The 24276-nt window shown below is 48.2% G+C and overlaps 1 protein-coding gene and 1 long non-coding RNA gene across 17 annotated transcripts in view; one reads left to right on the forward strand and one right to left on the reverse strand.

Moving 5' to 3' along the window:
* LOC148055534 (uncharacterized) overlaps window positions 1-9632 on the forward strand; it is a 45780-nt gene extending 36148 nt beyond the window's left edge. Inside the window, exons 3-4 of the long non-coding RNA XR_015705319.1 lie at window positions 1747-1844; window positions 9500-9632. This is a non-coding gene — a long non-coding RNA (uncharacterized LOC148055534). The remainder of the gene's footprint in view (window positions 1-1746; window positions 1845-9499) is intronic.
* GABRP (gamma-aminobutyric acid type A receptor subunit pi) overlaps window positions 1-20516 on the reverse strand; it is a 31418-nt gene extending 10902 nt beyond the window's left edge. Inside the window, exons 1-4 of one of the 16 annotated variants that reach the window (XM_087760184.1) lie at window positions 20414-20516; window positions 3918-4014; window positions 2383-2495; window positions 133-200 (exon numbers count right to left, since the gene is read on the reverse strand). In XM_087760184.1, coding sequence (XP_087616310.1) covers window positions 133-200; window positions 2383-2495; window positions 3918-3973 — 237 coding nt within the window. In that variant the 5' untranslated portion in view covers window positions 3974-4014; window positions 20414-20516. Of the gene's footprint in view, window positions 1-132; window positions 201-2382; window positions 2496-3300; window positions 3650-3742; window positions 3889-3917; window positions 9508-12497; window positions 12636-14656; window positions 14796-15875; window positions 16009-16815; window positions 16910-18484; window positions 18621-20360 lie in introns of those variants that run through there. The other 15 variants (XM_087760183.1, XM_087760187.1, XM_087760182.1 and 12 more) reach the window with 15 other exon arrangements.
* Between the last annotated feature and the right edge of the window lie 3760 nt (window positions 20517-24276).

Consider the following 24276-nt stretch of genomic DNA (forward strand, 5'->3'; position numbering starts at 1 on the left):
AGTGGACACAGAAGAACAAAGCAGCCTGAATATGACCATTAGTTTCTGTGCTGAGCACACAGGAACATATGAAGAGTCTCTCAGGCAGATCCTACTCTTATCTCTTATAAAATAATAATTTCTTTCACTCACCATGTCGCTCTCGGATATACTAGAAATGCTTGCAATGTCCAGACTCATTGCAATTTGGACAGGTTCCCCTGTGGAGGGAAAGAAAAGCTTAAGCAGAGAGAAGGTAAGAGCGAAAGGCACAGTAAAGCCGCTCAGGATGCTTTGCAGCGTGGGCTCCGCTCGCAGCGTCCCATGCACACAACGCTGTCTCTAAAACCGCAGAAGCCCAAAGGGTTGGACGTCGTTTCAGAGCATTAGAGTCACAAATGACATCACGATCCAAGATAAACTTTTCACCGTTAGAGAGCTGGAGTTCTGTATTTAGTGACGGTAGCAGAGAGCACATAGTTCGTCAGCACTAGCTATGAAGATCAGCGGTTTAGATACACAGCGTTTCAGTGGCATTTGCTGGCAGGCAGGCAGCCAGGGCCAGTTTATCCCTCGTCACCCAGCCCACAACACCCGCGCAGCAGCAAGAACGGTAATCTTTGTACAAAGTGGTTCTCGCGCGGCTCTCGGAGGCCTCTCCGCAAGCAGGTAGCAATCGGCATCCCTGCTTCTCAAAGAGGGAAAACTAAGAGGCAGAGAAATTCAGTGATTCCTGAGTCCACGCACTGGGTTACAAACCCGAAGTGCAACACCCTTTCCCTCTTTTTATTTATTATATTGCTGTTCGGTTTGCAAGCAAATTTTCAGCATTCAAGTCCCGAGTCTTGGTAGTCCCGCATTTTCTAACTCCCAGACTCCACCACGCGAGGGCAGCTCCTGCCCAGGAAACGTCCCGGCCGCTCCTGCCGCCCGGCCGGGGCTGCACCGGCCGACGGGCGCCAGCCCCCCGCGGGCCGTGCCTGGCTCGGCTGACCCCAGCGTCAGCCTGGGGCGCGGAGCAGGGCTGGGCCCGCTCCCCGACAGCCCTCTCTGCCTAGCTGACAACAGGGCAGCGCCTTTCCGCGTGGGACCTGCTGAACCTTCTTCTCACCATCCAAGTCACGTTTAGGAAAGTCCAAAGGACACAGTTTCTAAATCTCCTTCCAGGTGGTTTTGCTCTTTTTGTTTATTCGTTTTAAACTGTCCCAAAAGATATTTGTAAAAGATGTATATTTTCTAAAGTAGCTGCCATTCACATCCTCCATCTTGTTTTTAGATATTTAGACACTTGAAGCCCACTCAAATTAACTCCCAGAGGGCCGATCTGTGGGAACTCGGGGCCTCTGGAGGAGGTCAAACCAGAGTCCTGACCATTTTTGTGTGACGTTTATGGCTCTGGTAGGCGTAGGCTTGTGTAGATGCAGTTAATCTCCGTTAGGTAATTCAGAAGCATCTGATGTGACAGAATCTAGGGGAGCTTTTTTTATTCCTGCAAGATATCAGGCATTCTAGGCATAACAAGCTGGTAAATTCTGTATTCTCCCAGAAATTTATCACCATGGTCAGAAAAAGGAAGGAGCTCAAAGCTGCCAGTAGCAGAAGGTCGGTCTGCAGGAGCTGCAACGGGAAACATCCGAGTCCTGCTGAAAGCTGATGGGGAATTTTTCTGTTGGGCATAGTTTCATTAATGGGCCCTGGCAGAGAAGCAAAATTGTTAAATTAAAAATTTCCATAGCTGTTTTTTAAACTTTCATCGATATTTTTCAGGTGCTGAATGTCATTCTGAGAAACGCTGTCCTCTGAGTGGGTACAGCACGCACCTGGAAGGTGGGAGACCTCACACCCAAATTGGACTATAGCCTCAGGTAAGTTCCTAAATACCTGGCTGTCCTTCAGGTGCTCCCTACTCCCTAGAGTTTCACGAGGGTTTAAAGCAGGTTTAGTTTGTGTCTCAGTGCAAAGTGAAACCACGTGTCAGAAGTCGGTATTTCTGGCAAGGAGAACGGCTTTATTCCTCTATAGCTGCAATCTACTAAATAGATACACAGGAACAAAAATAAAGCAGAAAATCACAAGGATCAGATTCTAAACAAAAGCATGTACCAATTAGAGCAGAATTTATTATTCCATCAGGTCTTTCACAGAGATATTGGAGTTTATAAATTTCCTATTCTTAACCTGATAGATGGGCATGTTCTCACGCCCCACACGTGCATGCACAATCTACTCAAGACAACAGTGGACGCACAGAAAGGAGGGCAGCCTTGGCTACTAACTAATTTAAAAGGAACACAGCCTTTTAAACTGGGGCATCCCAAACAAAAGCTCAAAGCATGCTCTCTCCTCCCCACAAGCCTTACAAACTCGTCTTCAAACAGTCAAAAATGCATGGAGTCAACATACCACCAAAGTAGGGCCTGAGGTATTTGTTGTATCCCATGGTGAGGTTCTCAAATCCAGGGAGGGATGTTGTGTCGCTGCCGCGCAAGTCGGATATGCGACCCAGGGAGCACCTCCTGGGGACACAAATACGTACTGTTACGTGTGGCCAGGCATGCTGGGCACATCTGGTGTGCAGCTGCAGCCGTGTTTCCAGCTTGTGGTCAAACAAGCAAACAAACTGCATAAAACACGTATTAAAAATAAGCAGATCATTGAAATCATGAGCACTTGCTCACATTGCTTATCTTGGCTGAATAACTGGCACCTCGAAGAGGTGGGAAAACAGCAAATTACCTCAGCTGATAGCTACAGGTTTGCACACATGGTAGCTTAAGGACATTCTTAAAACGTCCCAGACAAATCAAGCAAGGTCTATGTATCGCAAGTCCTAATAATAACCCGCAATCTCCCCCTTCCCATTCCTCCTCATACAGTCTATGTAAGGAACATGTATTTCTTTTTCCTCCTGCTTATGACAGCCTGAGACAAATCTTGCTGACCAACAGCCCCTCCTCCCTAATCACTAGTGCCCTAAAGAAGCTTTCATCCTCATATGTTAGCGTCAGGCAGCATCCCTACAGCGACTGTCAGGAATAAAACCTCTGAGTACCCCAAACGGGAAAGGTAAAGCACTAAGCGCTTCACAGACGCCAACAAAGCCTTGCGGGCTGAAGCACCCCTAGCTGCTGCGCATACAGAGCGTTCAACTCTCATTTACAATGTCAAAATTAATGTTTTGTGGATGGACAGTAAAATTAGTGCCTGACATTAGGAGGCTCACAGACCTGTACCGTCATATAGACAGCTAGAGGGACAGGGGGGTTGGACTGGAAAAGCTAAGTTTTATGGTGCAGTGTCCCTGTGTGGTCATGTACTCACTTGACGAAAATGTAAATGAGTGCCTCGTTAAGAGTTTGTCATTGCTTTGAGAAGGGCTGAAGGAGGTGGAAGGCAGTGCCTCTGCCTCTCCCCAGTCTTAGGACCACTGGTCGGTGCAATAAGGAACGTAGCAATGTAGTTACTCAAAGCTCTGATGAATTTTTTTCTTCTGCTCCCTTTAAAGCTGAGTTAGCAGTCCTTGGAGCTTTGCAGCAGGTGTTAGACCAAAAAGGACCTCACAGCAGAACTGAACCAGTTAGTGCACAACATAAACCATTCAAGAAATTTAGGACTTGTAGTTCCAGGGATGGTAGTAACACAGCTGGGAGTCCTGGGGTGGGGGGGTGGGGGGAGGGGGCGGGGGGGCGGGGGGCATTTCCAGTGAAAACTGCAAACTATTCTGGTCGGGAACAGGAAATAAGGGGTTGCACTCGTAACGTACATACTGTGTTTGGGGACCTACACAGGGTGCTCTCTTCTGTGCCGCATCCCTTACTGCGCCCAGCTTTCTTTGGATGGGCTGGATAATTGGAAGCATAGTTTCCTTTTGACCCACACTATTTATATGAAACATAATTCAGATGTTCCCTGTAAAACAAAACAAACACTCTGCTTACCTTTGGGTTGGAAGGAAAAGACACAAACTGAAGAAGCAAAAATATCTGCAGAACATCTCTGGAGATTATTTCTGTGTTTGCTTTGCTTGTCTGCGAACTAGAGAAGAAAGGCAAAAGTTTTGTGGTTTAAGAAAACTTAAGGGAAGGGGACGGGGAAAAGAAATCCTGCACAGTCAGAACCACGCGCTGTGTGATGTTTAACATTCCCAACACAGAGTGGCTCCTGCCCTTTTTTCTAGCTTGTGTCATTTTTTAGCACCCTGTTATCTTAACACTTTCTACATAAAAGACACCAGTGACAACTCAGGTCCTGAAGTCCTTGACGGGGTCACCAAATTTTAGCTGCCACTTTGTTTGACGTAGGGCTTTTCTTCTTTCAGTAGGGGAAGGGATTGATTAAATAGAAAAATGTTTAGGCAGTTCCCAAAGGCAGTCAGACTCTGAAACCAAGTGAGATCCTGCCCACACGGGACAGTCAGCATCTTTCAGTCCAGGGTTCCACTAATCAGCTACGCAGAAATGCTGTAGCTCTGCGCTCCATTAGCTTGTACCTGGGATAAACCCACGCTATTAATAGTAACGCTGGCAAGTCACTCAGCATGCACTACAGGATCAAATCATTCCACTTTAAATGGGTTTCGTTGACTTTTCTGGGAGTGGAACCAAATCTTGGCCTCTGGCCTGAGACTCCCACAGGCTCGTGATGGCCCTGGAGCCGGAGCCACGATGGGCAACTCTTAACTGTGCGCTGCTCCGCTCTGCACTTTGCTCCCTGCCTGAAACGCTGCATCAGCTGCACGCCTCTCCTTGAGCGTACGGCTGGCGCTCTGCCACACACCTAACGTGTGTTGCCGCAGAGAGCTGCTGCAGGATGGGCTGGGGAGTCCGACTGCCACAGCTGCCGTGGGGGGATCGCTGCTCAGCCACTGTTAGTTTGAGCTGGAAACACAACACTGCTCGACCCGCTCCGCTCCGCTGTTTGAAGTGCACCCTGCGTGTCAGAGTTTTCCTGCAGATACTGGCAGGGCAACGTGATCCTTGGATGGATAAGAGTCTTCCTCTTTATTATACTGTTACAAATTGGGAATGACTACGCCAATCTTTAGCCCCCATCCCCTTGGCACCAGTGAGAGCAAGATCCCAGCCCCAGGTTCGGTGCCCTTCTCATCGTGCGCAGCAGTCAGGGCCTCAGCTTCAAACCTGGCTGTCCCATAGTAACCCAAATATCAGGAATTTTCTGCGTGGGTTAGATTCTTCCTGCAGTAGTTCACCACAGCCCAGAGGAGACTCTGCCGTCTCGGCTAGCTGTACAGCGCTGGTGCTGTGCCATGGGACAGCGGGGTTCCAGGCAAGGAGAGCATCGTGGCCCATACGGAGCCAGTAAAAACACCAGAACATTCAAGCGCTACAAATGCAGGGCATCTCATCGGAGAAAGGATGTTTTCCAAAATAAAACGTGCTCTAATATCTGTCCAAAATCTGAATTCCTAACAAGGCTTTGCACTTCTAGCCCTTTCTCTGAACGTGGTGTTCAGATGTTTCCAGGCATTATCGAGTGCTCCTCGCTATAATATGGTCATGGAGGGCTAGAGAGACAATCATTTACTCACTCACACCAATCTTAGACCACAATTTTGATGGGAAAGAAGAAAGATTAGTCCAGGTAGTTTAAAGAAGAACTACTAGGAGGAAAGGATAATTCTACAAATTAGCATTTAGTTAAAGTATGAAAATTTATGACCTTCAGCTGAGGAACCCCTCATGAGCATCCTTCATGAGCCTCTGTGTCACACAGGGGCTGTGGTTGCTAGCATTTTGGTACATCAGAATAAGTTTCTAAACAGGTTTATTCTATCTGATCCTAGTTACTAAGACCTTATTTTGAAAAAAGCAAGCCAAATTCCATTGAGTTTGATGATGGACTAATGGATGGAGACCTCTTATGTAGTAAAAAGCCTTCCTGGGACCCTGTTGTGTCTTCAGTTAACAGAAGTGAAGTGTGCACTGCAATGCGTGCGTGCTACCACTGTCTAGCGACGACAGCTGAAACAAACCAACTTGGATAAATTTATAGCCGCTGCTGCCACAGACCTGAGAACTACACAGTCTAAATTTCTCCATGACTCTGCTAATTCTTTGCAAAACAAGGAAAATCTTGTTTTCCTCCTTCAGAGGATGGCTGTAAAGATGATAAATACAGCAAAGACTGCGAGGCAGTGAAAGGGGGATCTGTAAGTACCTAACAGAGCTGGAAACGAGGCATACCAAAGTACTCGTGGGCAAGAACAAGGTGACACCAGTGCCCAGAGCTGAATACAGCCAAAGCATTTCTTCACTATTCAGTGTCTCAGTTAATACAATTGCAGTTCTGCTGTTATAGTGCAGGAGCTTTCATCAGAGCTCACCAACCTCATTAGTACAGTATACCGGGAAGAAATTACTCTAAGATTGTGTATTTATGTTTTGCTGCCCGATAAAGGATTTCAGTTTACTCTAATAGAAAAAAAAAACAAACAAAAAACCCCTGAAACAAAACAAACAAACAAAACAACCAGAACAACCTTAAAACCCTGTTTAATCTGGACATTTTTCTATGGTGAAAGCACCGCACAGGCAATACCAGAACAGCAGTTGCCATGAAGGCAGTACTAGTACACCTGGTGGAGAGATTGCTTCCAATGCCAAAGTTATATAAAAATCATTCATTATGTAGACTCAGAGATAATGAAAACCTTGAGAATATAATAGCTCGCTCACTCAGCTCCGTGTTCTCCCTATTGGCCGTGAAAATTATACAAAGATGCAAGTATTACAGTAAAATAGATCCAACTAGAGTCCTCTGTGGAAGCCTGTGTCCGCTTCCAGAAAATTTCCTGAAATAACGCTTCTTTACACCAACGACCAGCAGCAGTATGGCCTCCCCCCTACAGCTCAGGCTATGCTTCCTTAATTCTGCTTTACTCTGCTACCTTTGAAGGGGTGGTAAGCGTGAAAACACAAAAGGAGGAAAAATCACTGGCAGCTTCAGTCATTCTCTGTATAGGGAACGGGGTGTGAGGTAAGAGAGCTGTACGCTGTCACCTGATGAGGCCTGAAACAGTACCCAGGCTCCTTTGCAGCACTGCCAGGGTAACCCATAGCGACCGCCTCCTTCATCGCCAGCCGCGGCGAGCTGCGAGGGACGCCGGCGGGAACCGCTGCAGTCCTGCCTTGCCTCCCCCTTCACCTCTGAAAGCGCCGCCTGCGTCTCGCCGCACAGAGCGGAAGATTAGCGTGTTCTTCCATTTTCTACTGGCTGATGACATCCCAGTGCCAGGCAACAGGAGCGTTTACGAGAATCTAAAAAGCCACGCAGAGGACCAAACCCATATGACCAGTTTACTAAGCTTAAGGTAATAATTCACAGGGTCAGACTTTACTAGAGCCAAATTGCTATGACTGCAGAACACGCCACATGGGCACGCGTGCATCTTGGAATAAAACCTGGCTAGGGAAGAATGAGAAAACAAAATTAAATGCAAAATAAAACCAGATTACATTTAATTCGCCCATTTAGGCGTTGCCTCTAGTACACAAAGTTAAGATGTTCATGACGAGCTCGGGCACAGTTTGTCTCTCTCCCTTGCACTGTAAGCGAAAGCTCTGCAGGAAACACCGCGGGCTGCCTGTGCCGCGGGCAGGGCGGCTCCTGAGCAGCGCCAGGCACACGTGGTCCAAGGGCAGCCCGCGTCCCCCGTGCCAGGCCCTCGCGCAGACCCCGCGGCACCCGGGACACCCTCGCACCTGAAACCGCCGCCTGCCTGAACCGAACACAAGCGAGACCACATCTGAACATTTTAGGCAACCGTTTTCACTGGGGTGTTTCCACAAGTGCTTCGATTCCCAGGACAAGGTTTGATGGACGTCACCTGAAGATGCTTATTTTCGTCTCCGATGTGGAGAGATGTGGATCGTTTGGCTTTGCCGTGGCTCAGCTCTGCTGGAGGAGCGGCACGGCCCTGGCAGCAGTTTCACTGCCTTTCCTCTGCCCAGGCCCAGGCACGTCGCTCATTCACGGTGAACACGACCAGCACACAGGAACGGTGCTCTAGAGGGCGGACGGAGTCAGAGACTCCCCTTTTGCTCCCTGTAGTCACTCCTGAGGAATGACTTTCCAGGAGAAAGCATCACTGCACCGTCACCAGGAGCATCCAGCTTCGTGACTGACTCGTGGCTGCACCATTCTGTGCTGAGCTTCATTTGGCCACTGACATGCACGCAATAGTTGCCAAATACAATTACAAAATCACAAAAGAGGCAAAAAGCATCACACAGCCTGGGACCAGACTTTCCTGGCTTTGCCAAAATGTCACTTCAAGGTCAACATATTTGTTTATCTAGAAGAGGTTTTGAGCGATTTACGACAGATATAATCTGTCTTCCCTTTTTAATGTTTTTTTTCCCCCTGCCCAGCCTCAACTCCGAGCAGTTGTCTGATCTTGAAAGACACCTACTTTGGGGATGTGCACGAGCAGGGGATTTTGTAAGGAAGGGTTCATGGCATGACTACTGCTGTGACAGAGTCGGGTATTCTGATGATTTATTATGACAGCTGTGCAAATTTTAACTTAGTGACGAAACAAATCATTAAGGGCTTTCATTTTCAGTTGATCTAAAATGATTTGCCTCTCACTTTCCTCAACTCGAAACTTACCTTGAAATATTTTCTTTTTTAAAACTGTAAAGCTCGTTCTTCCCAGAAAAAAAAAAATAAAATTAATTGCTATCTTTTTAATTTTTGAATGTTGAAAATCTATTTTGGCAGGCCAGGAGAGAATCTGAAGCAACTGCAAGGAAGAGAATGGAGTTAACAACAGGGAAACATTTTTGTGCAATATGTTTATGCAAGCCACTCTTACTGAAAACCTTGGTTACTTGACACTAAAATCAATTTACGTAGAACGAATGCCATTATTATAGAACTAAAGAGCTAGGGGGATCCTGTCACGTGTCAACAGATACAGGAGCTCGCTCCTCAGCTGGTCCAGACAAAAAGGGACATGAGAGGCTGATAGAGGAAGAGGGGATGGGAGAACCTGGAAGCAGCACCTGGACCAGCGGGCGGGTAATACTGAAATTAATTGTTTCAAAAAATCTCTTTTCTTGGTTATAATATTTTCCGACTAAAACAAGAAATTGAGAAAAGACTTCAAGCGTGTTAAATAAGAGAAGGTAAAACAAAGCACGAAATTTTGGGTTGAAAGGAATGTCTCCTATTGACTAAAGTCTTTCATGGTTTTGTATTCTGTCAAAAGCTCAGAAAGCGTCTGTTTTGGTTGGAACTGAACCTTTTTCTGTCCTGCTGGTTTCCCTGTTCGAGAAAATCTGCATTCAACCAGGTTGTTTAACAACGTGACCAAGTCTAGAAGGTCACTGTTGGCCCGGGTTTTGCCTGGAAGAGCAGGAGGTGCCTGTCCAAGCAGGTGGGAGCGCAGGCCCCAGCAAGGCACATGCTGGCTGTGGAGGGGCGCGACACCAGCGCCGAGGGCTGGCTGCTCGGCGACAGACACCAGCTGCTTTATTCTGCTTTTTGTCTTTTTCAGTTGCCTTGAGTGGTTATCTGGAATCACGGACGGTTGGACAGGTGACTTCACGGTACTTGAATCCTTCAAGAACTTCTGTGAACTTCTGCTCTTGGTAAAAGATAGATTCTTTCCATCCACGTCACTGTCATGACATCACATGAAAAATTACCTCTCAGTTCCAGAAACAGCAGGCACTGCCGAGGCGACTCGCTGAGGCTACAGCACACCCGTACGCGTGCTCGAGGCAACCCGGGTGGTATGTCAGCGCCCGGCCGACCCTCAGCGCTGTGTAGGGGCCGGCCGCCACGTACAGGCTGGTCTCCCACGGTGGGCGACAGGGAGCCGCGCCCGCAGGCCATCAGCAGCCGCCCGGGGGGAGTCCCAGGCTGCGTGGGACAAACCAGCACCGGGTGACTTAAAAATACAGAGCCCGCTCCTCATTTCATGTATGCTGGTACCATGAGTGGCACATGCATTTATATACGTTGACTTTACACATAGCACTACTCTTAGTAGGAGGGAGAGGGGAACCAGGCCTATTATTTATAGGACACCCCATAAAACTGCAGGCCTGATTCCCGTCTTATTTATTCCAATGAAAGTCAGAAGCAACTCCAAGATACAAGGGTTTACATAAAATTAGATTCAGTCCTTATGTAAGAATGTTAAAACCATGCCTGAGTAATGCATTTATGTTTTCAAGATGTAAACTCTCATCCTTCAAGCTACTTGTGGGAAGTGGCAGCTCCTGCTCACATCTGCCCACCCAACACGCCACACCGGTCTGCCTGCACCTTCCAGGACCGAGTTCTTCAAATACATACAGAATGTCTTAAATTATATCAGAATGAAGGTTTCTGGGATTTACTTACATGAAAGAAATTCTTCCTCCAAAATGTCAAGTTTGGCTTCTGTTTGGTCAATTCATTTGCTCTGTTTGAGCAAATACAATGTACATAAAGTTTATAAAGAATTTCAGTTTTATACAGAAATTTGGCATGCTCCAGGCAGCTCTCTTTCTCCTGCACTACATACCTTAACTCTAGCTCTAATCTAAACTTGCCTGCAATTGTGAATCTCCTGTGGCTGCAGATCCGTGAGCTCCCAGCTGGCTGTGCTCAGTCACGTTGGGCAATTATTTCAGGTTTCATTCACTCGGCAAACCTGCCCCTCGCTGCAGGCAGGGATCCAGGGCTGGGTGCAAAAAGTTCACCTTCCCTCCTCTAACAGGCAGACAGCTCACGAGCCCAGCAACGTTGCTTTCTATGATTTTGCTCTCTACTTGCCAACCCTGTAATTGCAGCCTTATATATATGGTCCCTCCCACCTCAGCAGGTCTGCTCCCTGAGTCTCCTCTATTGTGTGTGTGCAGGTATTTTATGCGAGACATAATTATTCTTGTTCCTATCAGCCGAGACAAGCATGCACAAGATTAACTCCGTCGCAGGACACAAAATGGTACCTTGCGAACTGTACATGTAAAGAGGAGGATAATGACTGTGGGTGCTTGTTACATTCACGGTAAATAAAGCAGCGGTGGTTTACTGAGGAGCTTTACTGAGTGCTCTGCTCAGCTCTGGGTGTGCTAGAGGAGGAAATGGGAAATAAAAGGTAATTATTAGGGAAAGATTCTCATGTGAGCACAATGTGGAAAGAATGAGAGTGTGTCATTTGGACAGAAAGGAACTGGAGGGGCACAAAGCTAAAATAAAGGAATACATGGAGAAAATACATCAGACGTTTTGTTTCTGATTGTTCTCACGTTCTATCAGACCAAGGCCACGGTCGATACACCAGAAGGCTACAGCAGACGCACAACCACAACGTCCACGTTGAACACGTGGAAATTTTTCTCCCAAGCTTCCAGGTAACAGGTAAATGTAAAATAAGAAACCCGCAGATGGGCTGGGTAATTCTGGATTGCTTTCCGGTCATCTGTGATGGCCATGGCAAAGGGAAACCGTTTCCCTTGTCGCACTGTGCTGGCTGGTCGCCATCGCGGTTTGTGTACCCCCTCCTGAAGCGCGCGTCGCAGGCAGACCTGCAGGGCTGTTAAGCAATGAACGCGATTCAGTCGAGCACTTGCTACGTGCCCTGGCCCGCCCCTCCAGGAGGGGCTCGCTGACCTCTCGGAGGAGGGAAGGAGCGATGGACAGACTCTTTATTTTGTCTTCATTCTCGCTGAGCACCTGCCTGCTCGGAGCAGCTGGGCGTCGTGGCGTGCCAGCCTCGGCAGCACCTCGCCGAGGGGGGGAAAGGACCCGGCGCGGCCGAAGGGCGGGAGTAAGGATGAATAGAGCTGCCCGTAACTCATTAACTGAAGGCCTGACAGCAAGCTGACAAATGAGCATGTAAGAAAAAAATATCCGATGGGGCCCCCCAAGGAGCACAGCTCAGACGTAATCATTCATCTTACACATATATTAGTCTGAATTTCTGTAGGGCAGTGAAACTCTCCTCACCGCAGTAAGTTTTAGGGGAAAACCAGCCACGTGATGTCTTGAATGCCTCCACAGCCCACTTTTTCCTAACACATTTATTTTGCTCTTGCAGGCAGCGCAGCCAAAGCTGCAGCGCAGCTGCATGTCCTTCCACGCCAACATTCATTTTTCCTCCATAAACACTCAATATCCACAATAAAGCCACGCACACAGAAACACAAAGTGCCAGCATTTGACTCGGAGCAGAATTTAGCTTTTAGTAGATAAATGCTTTTACCTACTGCATTAAGAGGAATAATTTATACGTGAACAAACAAAACCTTAAAGCCAGCGAACACACCCACAACAGGCCGCTGCAGCTTAGCACGAACAGTTCAGCTTTCGTTATAACACTTTTAAAGCTGTGACAACGCTCTGGCACGGCAGGATTACCTGGCTGCCGTGACTGGCAGGCCAGTCGCCGTGTGCCTATCAGCCGTGTGACCTTGCAGCCGCAGAGAGCTTACCACACGGAAAGCGTCACCTCTGGGCGATAACTACAAGCAGACACAGTACTGAAAGTGTGACTGACTTACCCCCAGTAGCTGCCACTAAGAAAACTGGATTCGAAACCAAGTGCCCCACGTGCTGTTTGCCTTCGGCTTGCTCCATGCAGCAAAGGAGACGTGCGCCGGGGTCGCCGGGAGCAGAGCTGTGGCCCAAGGCAGAGCCATGTCCAGGCGCTGCAACTTTTACCCAAGCCCCTGCTGCTTCCCCCCAACCAGGTGCCTCTGTGGGTTATACGAAAACTTAAAAGCCAGGCCACCCAAAACACCAGACAGGAGGTGACAGACTTTGAAGGCCCCTCAGGATCCTTTCAGGTTTGAGGGCTCTTGCCAACAGTTTGGTGGCAGCTTTGCACCACTTGCTGACGTTGTTGCCCTTCCCAGGCCGCCAACCACCGCATCACCATGGTTCGGTACCTCGGCCCGGGCTGGGAGGGCTGGAACGTGCCCCATCAAACTGCCCAGGCCTCAGCGCTCCTGTCACCCCTTCCATAAGACAGGCTTCACCTAAAGGTATTTAATCTGGATTTGTTTTTATGTTACCTTCTTTTTAAAGGCCACTCAGCACCATGTTTTGTAGCACAACATGCCATTTAATACAGCAGTAAAACAAACAGGAATGTTTTTTTATTTGGACTTTTCCTCTTCTTTTTAAATCACCCAAGAAATAGCACAAATGTTCCCAGTTTCTAAGAAGAGAGAAATTAAGGCAGTAAGAAGTCAAGTTATTTGTCTCTTAGCTGTTATCAGTAACGGTCAGACTGTCTGCCGAGATGCGCCAGCCTCCCGCAGAACACGTGCCAACGCCTCCTCGCTCGGGCCAGCACCCAATTTCACACCCCTTTGGGAAACCCTGACTGGCAGCAGACCGCCGTACCCCCAACGGCATCGCGGGCGTTCCCCACGCTGCCCTCCGAGCCCAGGCTGCGGGAGCAGCGGCTGCCCTGCAGATTTGCATGGTGTTATTTTTCCTCCTCGTTTCGTTCCTGCCCCTTCACCCAGGCCCTGACCCCCCTCCCGGCCGGCACAGCGATGCGGCCCTGGGGCAGGCATTGGTCTGAGGAGCAATGGCTTTATTTAAAGATAATCCTTCATATGAGCAATCATTAATAACTGCTAACCTACTCCCTAAAAGACACAGATCAATTGACAGATTATTATAACCCCTTAAAATATTAATGCCCTATCAGGGAGACAATTTCACTGGGCCTAGAGACTCTTCCATTATTAGAAATTATGCCCCAGCCTTAAATAAATTAACTCAATAAATGTCTTACCATGAATACAAATTCCTGCTTAGGGCTTGCAAATAAAATGATTTAGAGCTGTTCTCTGAGGAAAGATGAGGTGTTTAAACTTGCAAAAGAGGAAGGGCTACCATATTCATTAGTCTTTTGTTTTCAATGGACTTCTTTTTTTAAACTGAAGGCATCCCTTTCGGAAGGGAGGGGGAAATCTTTGGAAAATTAAGATGTTACGTTTTCTCACGCTGGGCTGCACGGCTTCAGCTCTGCCAATACACAGACCTCGGCCCAGCTCCAAGGGCGGCGCCGGGGCCAAGACCACCCCAGCCGCGGGCAGGCGCTGCCCAGCGCCACCTCCCTGCGGGGCGCAGGGGGCCCAGCAAAGGGCAGGAGGAGGGGCGGGCTGGTGGCCCCAGCCAGCGGCACTGCACCGCTGCCTGCTTGCATCGGTGCTGGCAGCCTGGAGGCAGCCCACCGGCTCCGAGAAACTTAATCTGGATCACCGAGGCTGGAGGGAACCATTCTGGCATTGCCCTGAGGTTGAATTTTGGCAAAAAGGAGCTCTTTTACTGGCTTCCTGCAGCCGCGACCGTGTCCCGCCGGCACTGGGAGGGCACCCCGACTCCCCAGCAGTGGGAGCTGAGCCGGAGCTGCCCACCAGCAGCGCAGCAGCCGCTCACCTGGGGCGCAAAACCTGCTTTGCAAAGAAATGCAACGCAGCGCTGCCTGCGCCGGGGAGAAGCCGTGAGCTGCTCTCAGGGCACAGAGTGCCGCAGCAGCCTTTCAAACCTGAAAAACTGCTTTTATGCTGTAGCTAGCTCAGTTGGCCATTACTTCTTCAGGGTGAGATAACACGAGCAACATTTAGTGTAACTTTTTTCTGTAACATGCCCTTAATACTGAGAATAGATGCCAGGCTGGACCACTGTGTGTCTGTTTTCTCACCTGGCCTCAGGGCACCGAAGCTTCAGGCAAGACCATACCACACAAAAACCATGAGGCTTGACATGGCACCGGTTCCTTCAGCGGGAGCCATTCAGCCTCCAACCCACCATCTTCTTCTTACACGTGCCCCAAGGACGCCACAGTTCACAGGGTGTCCGTTAATAAAGCTTCAGCCTTAGCAGGTATCTGTAATTTCAACAAAACATAAAGCATGCGCAAGCCCATTAATCATCCCAAGCCTCCTGTCAAAGCACTTGCCCTCTTCCTATCGATTAATCGACTGTAGCAACGTGAAAGCCACACCGTCACATTTAATTAGAGCTGTATTTCACACCAAATGCCCCTGGTGTTCCAAGAAGAGTATTACAGCTCTGCATCCTTTTATGAATCTCTGAGCTGGCAAGACGAATCCAGAGTAATACCTCGGCTGTCCGTTGTGGATACTCCCACCATTTGCATTTTTGGCCACAGTTTTTTGGAGAAGTTACACACATACATACATACATCGCCTTTTCCATCCACTACTGTACTGCTACCAATGCATCACTTGCAAAACTGATTTTCTCAGGTGAGCACAAGCTGTTTCGCTCTATCTGTACCACCCTTAAGGACAGGACAGCCCTGGACGGGTAGTCTGCAACGTCAGGAGCTGTGTAGGTAGCACCCCATGGCTTAGTTATCTGCCTGGTAGCAGGTGCCAGATGTCCCTGCCTGCCCATGGGATGTCCGTACAGCAAAAGAAGGCACACCTAGATTGCGCTGCAGCAAAAGACAAGCACGACAACATTTCCCCAAAGGATATGCCGTAGCTCAAAACACAGTGTAAAGACATACGCACTCCTAAGAGAGTGCAGGTAAACAGATGCCTTCTGCAGGTAATAATCAACAGGAATACCATGGGGAAGATAAAGTCTCTGTCTTTTCTTTGTGCTCAGATATCGATTTGATGAGATTTTGATTTTTGTTAACCAGAGCACTGTTGTTTGCTGGTTAAGAGCTCACATGACTTTCTCGGTCCTGGCTCAAGAAGGTCAGAGCATGCCTCGAAAATGGATGCAGTTTCCAGTTCTTACTTTTCAATTCGTACATACAGGAACAATTCAGTCCCAAACTGCAAGATTCATATGAAAGATACAAGTCAGGATAAAAAAAATAGCCACACTGATTCCACAGGACTGGATCAGAAAGGTTTGTAAAAGAGACCATAGATTCAACTTACTTGTTTTGCCTTAGAGAGAAATTCCATCAAAAGCCACCCACAGAGACACTTACACACAGGGAATTCTACAAGCGGATCAGGGAGATTGCCGTGGCAGCAGCCTTCTCCTCGGCGTCTCCTCTTTGTTGCCTTGACTTTGCACTTGTACCTGTTGCATTCCCAGCTGATGCATCAGTGAGCTGCTGGGCTGGTGACATGAAACGCTCCCCAGCAGGAACGCTTGCTTAGGTGCTGTAGCTTTTAACTACAGCATCTGAACTCGCTTCCTAGCACCCTTGAAGGCTGGGATAAATATAACTGCAGCTTACACAAGCGAGAAATTGAGAGAAAGAGAGCGTGCGGGCAGGGAGAGGGGGTGCAGCCTGCTTGGGGATGTGGGGGGAGAGGCAAGCAGAGGAAAGAGCAGCTCCCCCTCTCCCCTCCTTCCACCCTCACCGAGCCCCTGCATCCCCAGGACTGGGAGCCCACTGCTGTGCCTGTGCTCCCATGGGGCCTCCGGGCGCCCAGCAGCACCTGTGGGCAGCCCTTCCCAACCACTGCTCCCAGGTCAGACACATCCCACCTGTCTCAGTTTCCCCACAGACCTCACGTTTAGCAGCCGTATGCGGTCACCAGCTGCAGCTCCCCCAACACGAGATGCCCCACGTGCTGGCCCCACTGCCCAGCGGCCAGCCCTTGTCCATGGACAACCCCTGCAGACGCCCTCAACAACCAGCACAGGGCTGTATTACATTTAGGGCCAACTTAGCTCTTAAGATAACGGGAAAGCGTATCTGTGTGGTAATAATAAGTTTCAAAGCAATTTGGCAAAAAGTAAGGTTAGAGCAGGGACTTCCAGCTCTGTGCAGCAGGCTGCAGCCTCATGGCTTCTTGGGAGTGTGGCAAGTAGGTGGCCACCCGCTCCGAGCCCCTGCTGCTGCCTCCCTTCCGTCCCTGGCACCTGTGGCTTCCCGCTCTGTCTCCAGCCGCCGGCCGGGCTCTGCTCTGCCGCAGTGCAGCTGGCGACGATCCTCACCGAGGCCGGCTGATGCTTTGGGAGATTATTCCTTAATAGGCTGATTTCTGTGCTAGCAAAGGACCGAGGAAGGGAGGAATACATTATCAGCTCTGATCTGGCATTACAGCGTGCTTCATGCTTTGGTTCTGCCTCCCAAAAGCGGAATTAATTGCTGGGCTAGAAAACGCAGATAAATCAATCAGCTCATACCACATTTATTCTCTGTAGCTATGCACTGGGCTCCTGGCAGCTTAAAACAGCAGCGACACCCACTCTTGCTACAAAGAGGTAAAGGTCGGGCTCTTGCCAAAGACCACCTGCAGAAAGGAGTGGTTGCCCAGTGCGCAGGCAGGGCAAGGCAGTGGCACAGCTACAGCAGCGACCTGGAGCCAGACACCATCACCGCAGCAGTATTTCCACCCCATTCCAGCATTTAAGGTGACCATCAATCCAGACCCATCGTGTAACTTATCTTCCTAGCTTTTCTAAAATAAATGCCTGAAAGACAGGATAGAAAGAGGAGGCAGAAACTGATATTGTGAGAAACAAAATGTCATTTTATACTGTAGACTTATTTACAGCAAACTCTGCGACTTGACGACAGTGTCTACAGCAACAAAGAAAATAAAACACTCAGTCGTTCCCAGTATGCTCTTTTTGGGTGAAATGATGAAGCAAATGCAAACCTCAAACCAGACTCCTCAGCTGCTCAGGAACCACTCTCTGGTCTGTGCTTTCCCAGCCTGGGTTCTGGTCCCTGGCTGTGCTCCCCAGCCCTGGCTGCAACGCAGGTCAGCCACGACCATCGGCTGAGGCCTTTTGCCAGGGAACATGTAAATCTAAGTAATGACCCTTTCTTCCCACTTTCCTTCACTTCGCCCTGTGTCTGATGTGAGCAGAGCAGGACATGCCAACACCCTCAGCGCCCCGCTCCTGTCCCTACATCACCCCTGCTCTGCAGTTTCCTCCTGCACTAAGAAAGGGACTTTAATGTAGAAGGTACCTACCACAGCTCAGAAAACCAAAGGTCTGAGAGATGCAATTAGTGTGGCTATATTTTTTCCTATTAATTACATGGCAGATCCAACACAGCAATTTTTTCTCCCCACCTTTTAATGTGTTCTTAATTGATTAACTGGAAAACAAGCAAGTAACCAGCCCTTTTCTCCCTGTGCCTCAAATGCAGTTCTCATTGTTAATGGGAACGGCAGGAGGAACGGCCAGCCAGGCTGACCTCACACAGCCGGCTGCCCCAGGGTCTGCCCTCCCAGGGCCCCCATTCCCTCCTCCTGCGCCTTGCAGCACCGTGGCCCTGCAGTGCGGTGCCCTCCGCACCTCCCATCCCATCCCATCCCCCTGCCACAAGGTGCGTGCCTGCGCATGCTGCACCCCAACACATCACGGGACAGAGGCATCCTCCAGGAAAAGAATGGGCTAAAAGAGGGACGTGAGCTGCCAAGCAATGTCAGAGGTTAGAGCGAGCCTCTGCGTTACTTTGAAAAATTCCGTCATCGATCCATGCTTTAGCTACCCACGTCAAAAAACGGAGAGAACAGCTGTTCACGCTGTCTGCTAAAGACACCTCTAAAGACAAAGATTCATGGAAACATACTTTTCTGTTGATCTTCTCTTACTTTGACTCTCAATCACCAGGATTTGTTGTTGTTCTCTCTGGGAAGCTGAAGGGTCAGGTAAGCCAGGTGCCCCATCCAGCCTTGGTGTGAGCCCAGGCTGCCCGCAGACACTGCCCCAGCAGTGCGGCATCCTACTCCAAAACAGAATTTACGCATCACAGAAGTAGTAGGTGACATCTTACCTTTTATCCAGTATTTGAAACCCTTGTAATGTGTGAACGCTTTATGAACTGCCAATGAATGGAAACAGAAGGCACAGGGGAACCGGGTTGCGGGAGAGCTGCCCGTCAGTGTGGTTTCCTCAGCCGATGTGTCCGCACGAGCAGCCGAACGCACCTGGGCAGCCCTGAGCCAACCTCACAGCAGCTTGGTGTCCAGCACTCTCCGAAACCTTACCCAGCGCTGGAAATCATTCATGGCTAGGCTGGTATTTGCTGTAAAACACATTTCAGGTTCCAGCTGCTCTTTGACAAACAAGCAACGCTAACAACAAATTCTCTGCCACCAATACTGTCTTGTTCTTAACAGGTCTAAAGTGCCAATACTGCTGATACTTGAAAAAAAAAAAACTTTTCAAGTAGGAACAAGAGTTCTAGACCGGTACCAGGCATGGTTTTTTTCCAATCCGAAAACCGATTTAATTATTTCCATTATGACATTGCCTTTTACAATCCGAAACTGTTATTTTATCTACATGCACATCAGCACCCAATGTTCATGCCTAGATTCCTGTACAGCTTTCTAACTTCGCTTTAAAGAATACACTTTAGAAGTAAAAAAAGGTCGGTGTAACCTCTTGTCAGATACAAGAATGAGTTTGGGAACAGACAATTAATTGGACACTCAGTTTCAGGTGCACAATGTTTTGTTATTATCTCAGATTAATGCACAATTGTGGTTTAGTCTTTGGCCAAAACTCTTACCTGATATGATGTCATGCCTTTCTGCTCCCTAACTTATTAAATGTATATATCACACATATAAGTGACTTCAGCTGTCAAAAGCTGGGCAGATATTTTAACTAGCACTAGATTAGGATCTGTTGGAAAGTATTGCTTATTTTTAGGTTGATAGGATGAAACACACTCTGAGACAAGAGATCAGATCAAGATGTACTTATCAGACAAGCTGTAGTAAGCACTAGTTTCTGGTTTGCATGTTCATGAGAAGGAAAGTTATCTCTATTAGTAGCGCATGTTTTTTTGGAACTGTTCCGAACACCGTAAACATAAAAGAAGCTTAATTAAAAGACTTTTTTTTTTTTTTTTTTAACTGAAGAACTTTCCCCCAAAAGGACCTAGGCCTATATTGTTTTCTTTCAAGGGTGGTGATGGTGGGGGGATATTTTTAAGAAAAAAAAAAAATTAAATGCCAAAATACTTGGATGAACATTTCAAATCACGACATGAATGCTTTATGCTTCTCTCCAAATGAGGTGGCACTTAGCGGTGGGATTCAGCCCCTCTGCGGCACAGCAGCGTCTCCACTGGAGCAGCCGTAACGCCCAGGCGGTGCCGATGCAGCAGACACCCCCCAGCACCTCTACGCCTCTCGTGAAGCACTGCAGCAACGTACCCGATTCAAAAATCACTTGGTTTTTCATTTTGTCCCAAACAGTCACAGAGAGCTGATATGGACACACTCCAGTTTTGCTCCTGAAGTGGCTGGATGTTGCTTATAAGAAGACACTTTATGTTATTATTTTCACTATTCAAGAGTAACAATTCTTGCTTTATGTTATTTTTGAGCTGAGGAGTCTCAAATAGTGGAAGACATTAGATTCACGTTATCCACGTGAAAGTAGCAGTGTGCGCTACCAGCAGATGAGTAAAAGAGAGCAGATGAATGTCTTACCTGAAGCTCTTGCCCTCCGTTACCCACCGAGTCCCGGTCCCACAGCCGCTCACCCGAGAGGAGCTCCAGCGCAGCGGGCACGGGAACTGCTCCTTGGCGAAACGTCATTCCGGCACGCGCCTGTCAGCTGCATCGGGCCCAGGTGTGCGCGTGCTCGCTGTCTCCATGTAATGGACATCTCTGAAAAGCTTGCTCACGGAGCACTTCAGCAACTTCCAAGATTAATTTCCAAGGAACAAGCATTTTCTGCTTTTGGGTGAAACAAAATGAGGTGGAGAAATCACCTTGAGGTTCACATGTGTTTAGCTTTATATTTAGCTTATAAAATAGTAGTGGTAGGTTTGCCACTGGAAAGACAGCTCTCATTACCTAGAATAGGTTGAGGCTTAGCAGTCTTAAAAAATGCCTCAGCAATAGGCAATGCAGTACAGAAACATATTTTGGGTTTAAAAATAGTCTCAACTGTTGTTAGAGGGGATTAAGCAATGTTTTTTTTCTTTATCAGCACAACATAGCAGTGCGGACAAAGAAAAAGGGTAACTGTCATTACTCTGTGAATGAGGAAACACTGTTTTATCTAATTTACTGCAGCCCGAGGTGAAACATTAACTTAACTTTGAATTATGATGGGATGTAAAAGAGCCTGAACAAAAACATTGCTGGGCTTTCTTTTGAGGGCATGAACTTAGAGGTCTTCAAAACCGAGTTTGAACGGTATCACAAAACACACCTTTCATTTTACTGAAGTGTTCACTGAAATGTTTACCTTTGGAGTAGATTATTTTCAGCACTGTGGAAATAAGGTAAAGGAGAGAAATTTTATATGATGGAGGTTTCCCAAAGGGCTATGAAAATATTTTAAAGGGATAAAAAGAAGTAACTGGCAGGCTTACCTTCAGTTTTGCATTTCAAAAGATAAAGAAAAGGTCTTAACAGCATTTACACAGTTCAGTACGTGCTGCCTGCAGAGTTCCCTGCCCCTTCTGTGTGTGACGGAGCTGGCGTCGGCTTCCCGCATGCTCTGGGTCGGAGCCAGATCAATGCTCCTGTGCGCCCGGGATAAAGTAGGTTTCAGGCCACTCCTTCTCAGGGTCAGTCTTGATCTTTAAAATGTGTCAGGAACATATACCTGTCCGCCAGGGAATGCACACAGCAAATCAAAAGGGAAATCGCAAAAAGAAGGAAAAAATCTGACGTTTTCGCTCATATGATTATTTACAGTTCACGTTTGTTACAGTATAAAGTACCTCCAGCCCTGGCACAAATGAAATAAGTTCCCATTACCAAAAATCGTTGAAACACTTGCGAGCTGATGGAGAACACAACCTTTGGCATGACACTGATTACTATCTGACAGAGAGAAAATGTCTGGTGTCCTTAAAGGCCCCATAGCCTATCTACTGCTACATCTACAGTCACGTCAGACCATCACACACCCCTGAAGAAGTTATGTGGCATCTGGAAAAGTACTGACCAGTATGTCCCCACGGGACCGTTGGTACCCAGGTGTCCTGGCAGAGCCCCAGTACAATTATCAGAGGGAATTTGCTGATGTTAGGGCCATATATCTGCCTGCCAGTGAACACATGCACCACACCAAAAGGGAGATCGCTAACAGGAGGAATAAAACTGACATTGTCACTCATGCAATTATTTACAATTTATATCTGTTGCCACATTAAAGCGGTTACCACTCAAATAAAAATGGCTAATGAGAGAAGCTACACCACCCCCCCAAAATACACTGTACAGTTTTTGTTTCAGCCTGGCAACCCTGGTGAATTGTAACCATCGGTCAGAGCTGCTGGATTGCGTTACGTGGTACGAAGGACAGAGCGACAGCAGCGTCCCCAGCCGCTCCCGCCAGCGGCTCAGGTGCCACCCTGGCTCGGGTTAGCTGGCTTTCTGTGAGTCTCGTCTGCTAAAAGCGCTTTGGGGAAATTAATAGCTACTTTGGGAACGCTGCGCACTCTTCCCTGTAATGTCCCACAAAGCACACTCTTGAGACAGAAACCTGATGGCATGTCACATTTGCAAGGGAAAATCTAACTCTAATAAAGATTAATACACGGGGACTCACCACCACATTTTTTCTAATTGCCTTTCATTAACTTTCTCAGCAACCCTGAACAAACAACATGGCCTTTTGTCCTTCTGTTTGCCAGACAGGGACTGTATGAGGCATAGCCAGCTCTCGCTCTACAGGAACAAAGCATTTTCACTATGGACTCTATACTGAGGTATTGCAAGCTCTTTGATCCCCAAATGTCCTGTAACAGCCTCTACCTAGAGGAAAAATCTGCTTTACAAACTTGGAGCAATGCAGTGTGAATTATTTGTGGGTGAAACAAGAAAAATTACTCTTTCTCCTCTGTGAGCACCCTCCTGCAGCGGGGCCGTTCACGCAGCCATCCGGGAGCTGCTGCCTGGGACTCGGCATCGGGGTTGGCCTTGTGCTCCGCAAGCACGGCGTCTTGCCTGGCTCCTCCCCGGCCGACTCAGCTCACCGCTGTTTCACTAAGGCCCCTTGAAGATATTTTTCGGGACGTGGGACTTCCCCAGGGAACACGCAGAGGGCACAGTGCATTTGTGACAAAGAAAATAATAGTACATAGAAAGGAAGGAACTTGTGAAAGACCAGATGGACTTACGGTCCGCTTCTCATGTTGTTAAATGAGTCCCCTACAACTTTCCAGCAAAAGCCTTATCATTTCTTCTTATACTGGTTTGCTTTCGCTCTTCAGATCCTCCCTCATCCATTGCTGTAAAAGCTAAAATACGTTTTCGTAAGTGCCTAAGAGCCCCTATTCGTGGCCAAAGACACCACTGCAGTAGCATGCCTGTTCCTTCACCTGACTATCAAACACCAACAATATCCCGAAATATCCCTGAATGTTGGGCAACTCAGCTGCAGATACCAGATGGCTGTTCCTGTAAACTCAGCATGAACAGTGCAAGTAAAGGAGCCTTTGAAGGCTGTTTTATTTTAACATTTTGGGGTTAAGAAAAAAACGTACTGAGGAATTCAGACTGTACTGACATGTGTGATGATATTTTCTGGCCAACGTTGGTGACTATAAAATCTATTACATCGTCACAATAATGACAATACTGGGTATTTTGCCCAGCTCCAGGCACTCAGAGGTGCCTCCAGCCATGGGATGGGTACAGCCTATTCCCCACGGAGATCTCGGACCATTTGCTTGTTTCTGTGCCAATATCCCAGTATCTGAATGCCAGCTGTACTCTGGGTTGATCCCCGGCTCTGCATGTGCTGTGGGTGGGAGCTGAGGGTTTGGGAGAGCTGCCGTGCTCCCCCTCACTGAACACAAGGAAGAAACCCGCACAGCCAGGGCCCAGGTGCCCATATATCAGTGCACTAAAAATACCTCGAGAGCGAAACCATAGAAGACCAGCCAAACATCTATTTCTGCCCTCTTTGCCAAGTGCGAAAAAAGAGCCAAAGGAGAAAAATCCCAGCACGGGGAACAGGTTTGACCAGCCTTGTCACATTTTTGTGCTCTCTCTGCTCTCTAACACAGACCCAGGCAGGGTTTTGTCTATCCCTTCCAGACTTTGTCAGTACCATCAGTCACCTCTGGCCCCCCTTCCCCAAGGGAGCTCTAGCCCACTGCCATTAACTTTCTCCAAACCCCTACAACAAGGCACCTTCTTACTCCATGGACCTGTCCTTGGAGGGAAGGACTAGCTAATGCCCAAGGACTAATCCAGTACGTGAAAGATTGGCTTAGTTCCCAGCTCTGTCAAAATTACCTCCACAGTCATATGGCTCTTCCCAGCTCCTGCACAAACGCAGGCACCAGGCAGCACCTCCCAGCCTCACTGGGGGCTCTGCAGATACACATAGGCAATGGCAAGGTGTTCAGATACTGTCAACACAGGGGCCATACAAGTA

The sequence above is a fragment of the Nipponia nippon genome, unplaced genomic scaffold (genome assembly GCF_047370975.1).
Source record: "Nipponia nippon isolate SJK-2023a ecotype South Korea unplaced genomic scaffold, ASM4737097v1 scaffold_21, whole genome shotgun sequence".
NCBI lineage: Eukaryota > Metazoa > Chordata > Aves > Pelecaniformes > Threskiornithidae > Nipponia > Nipponia nippon.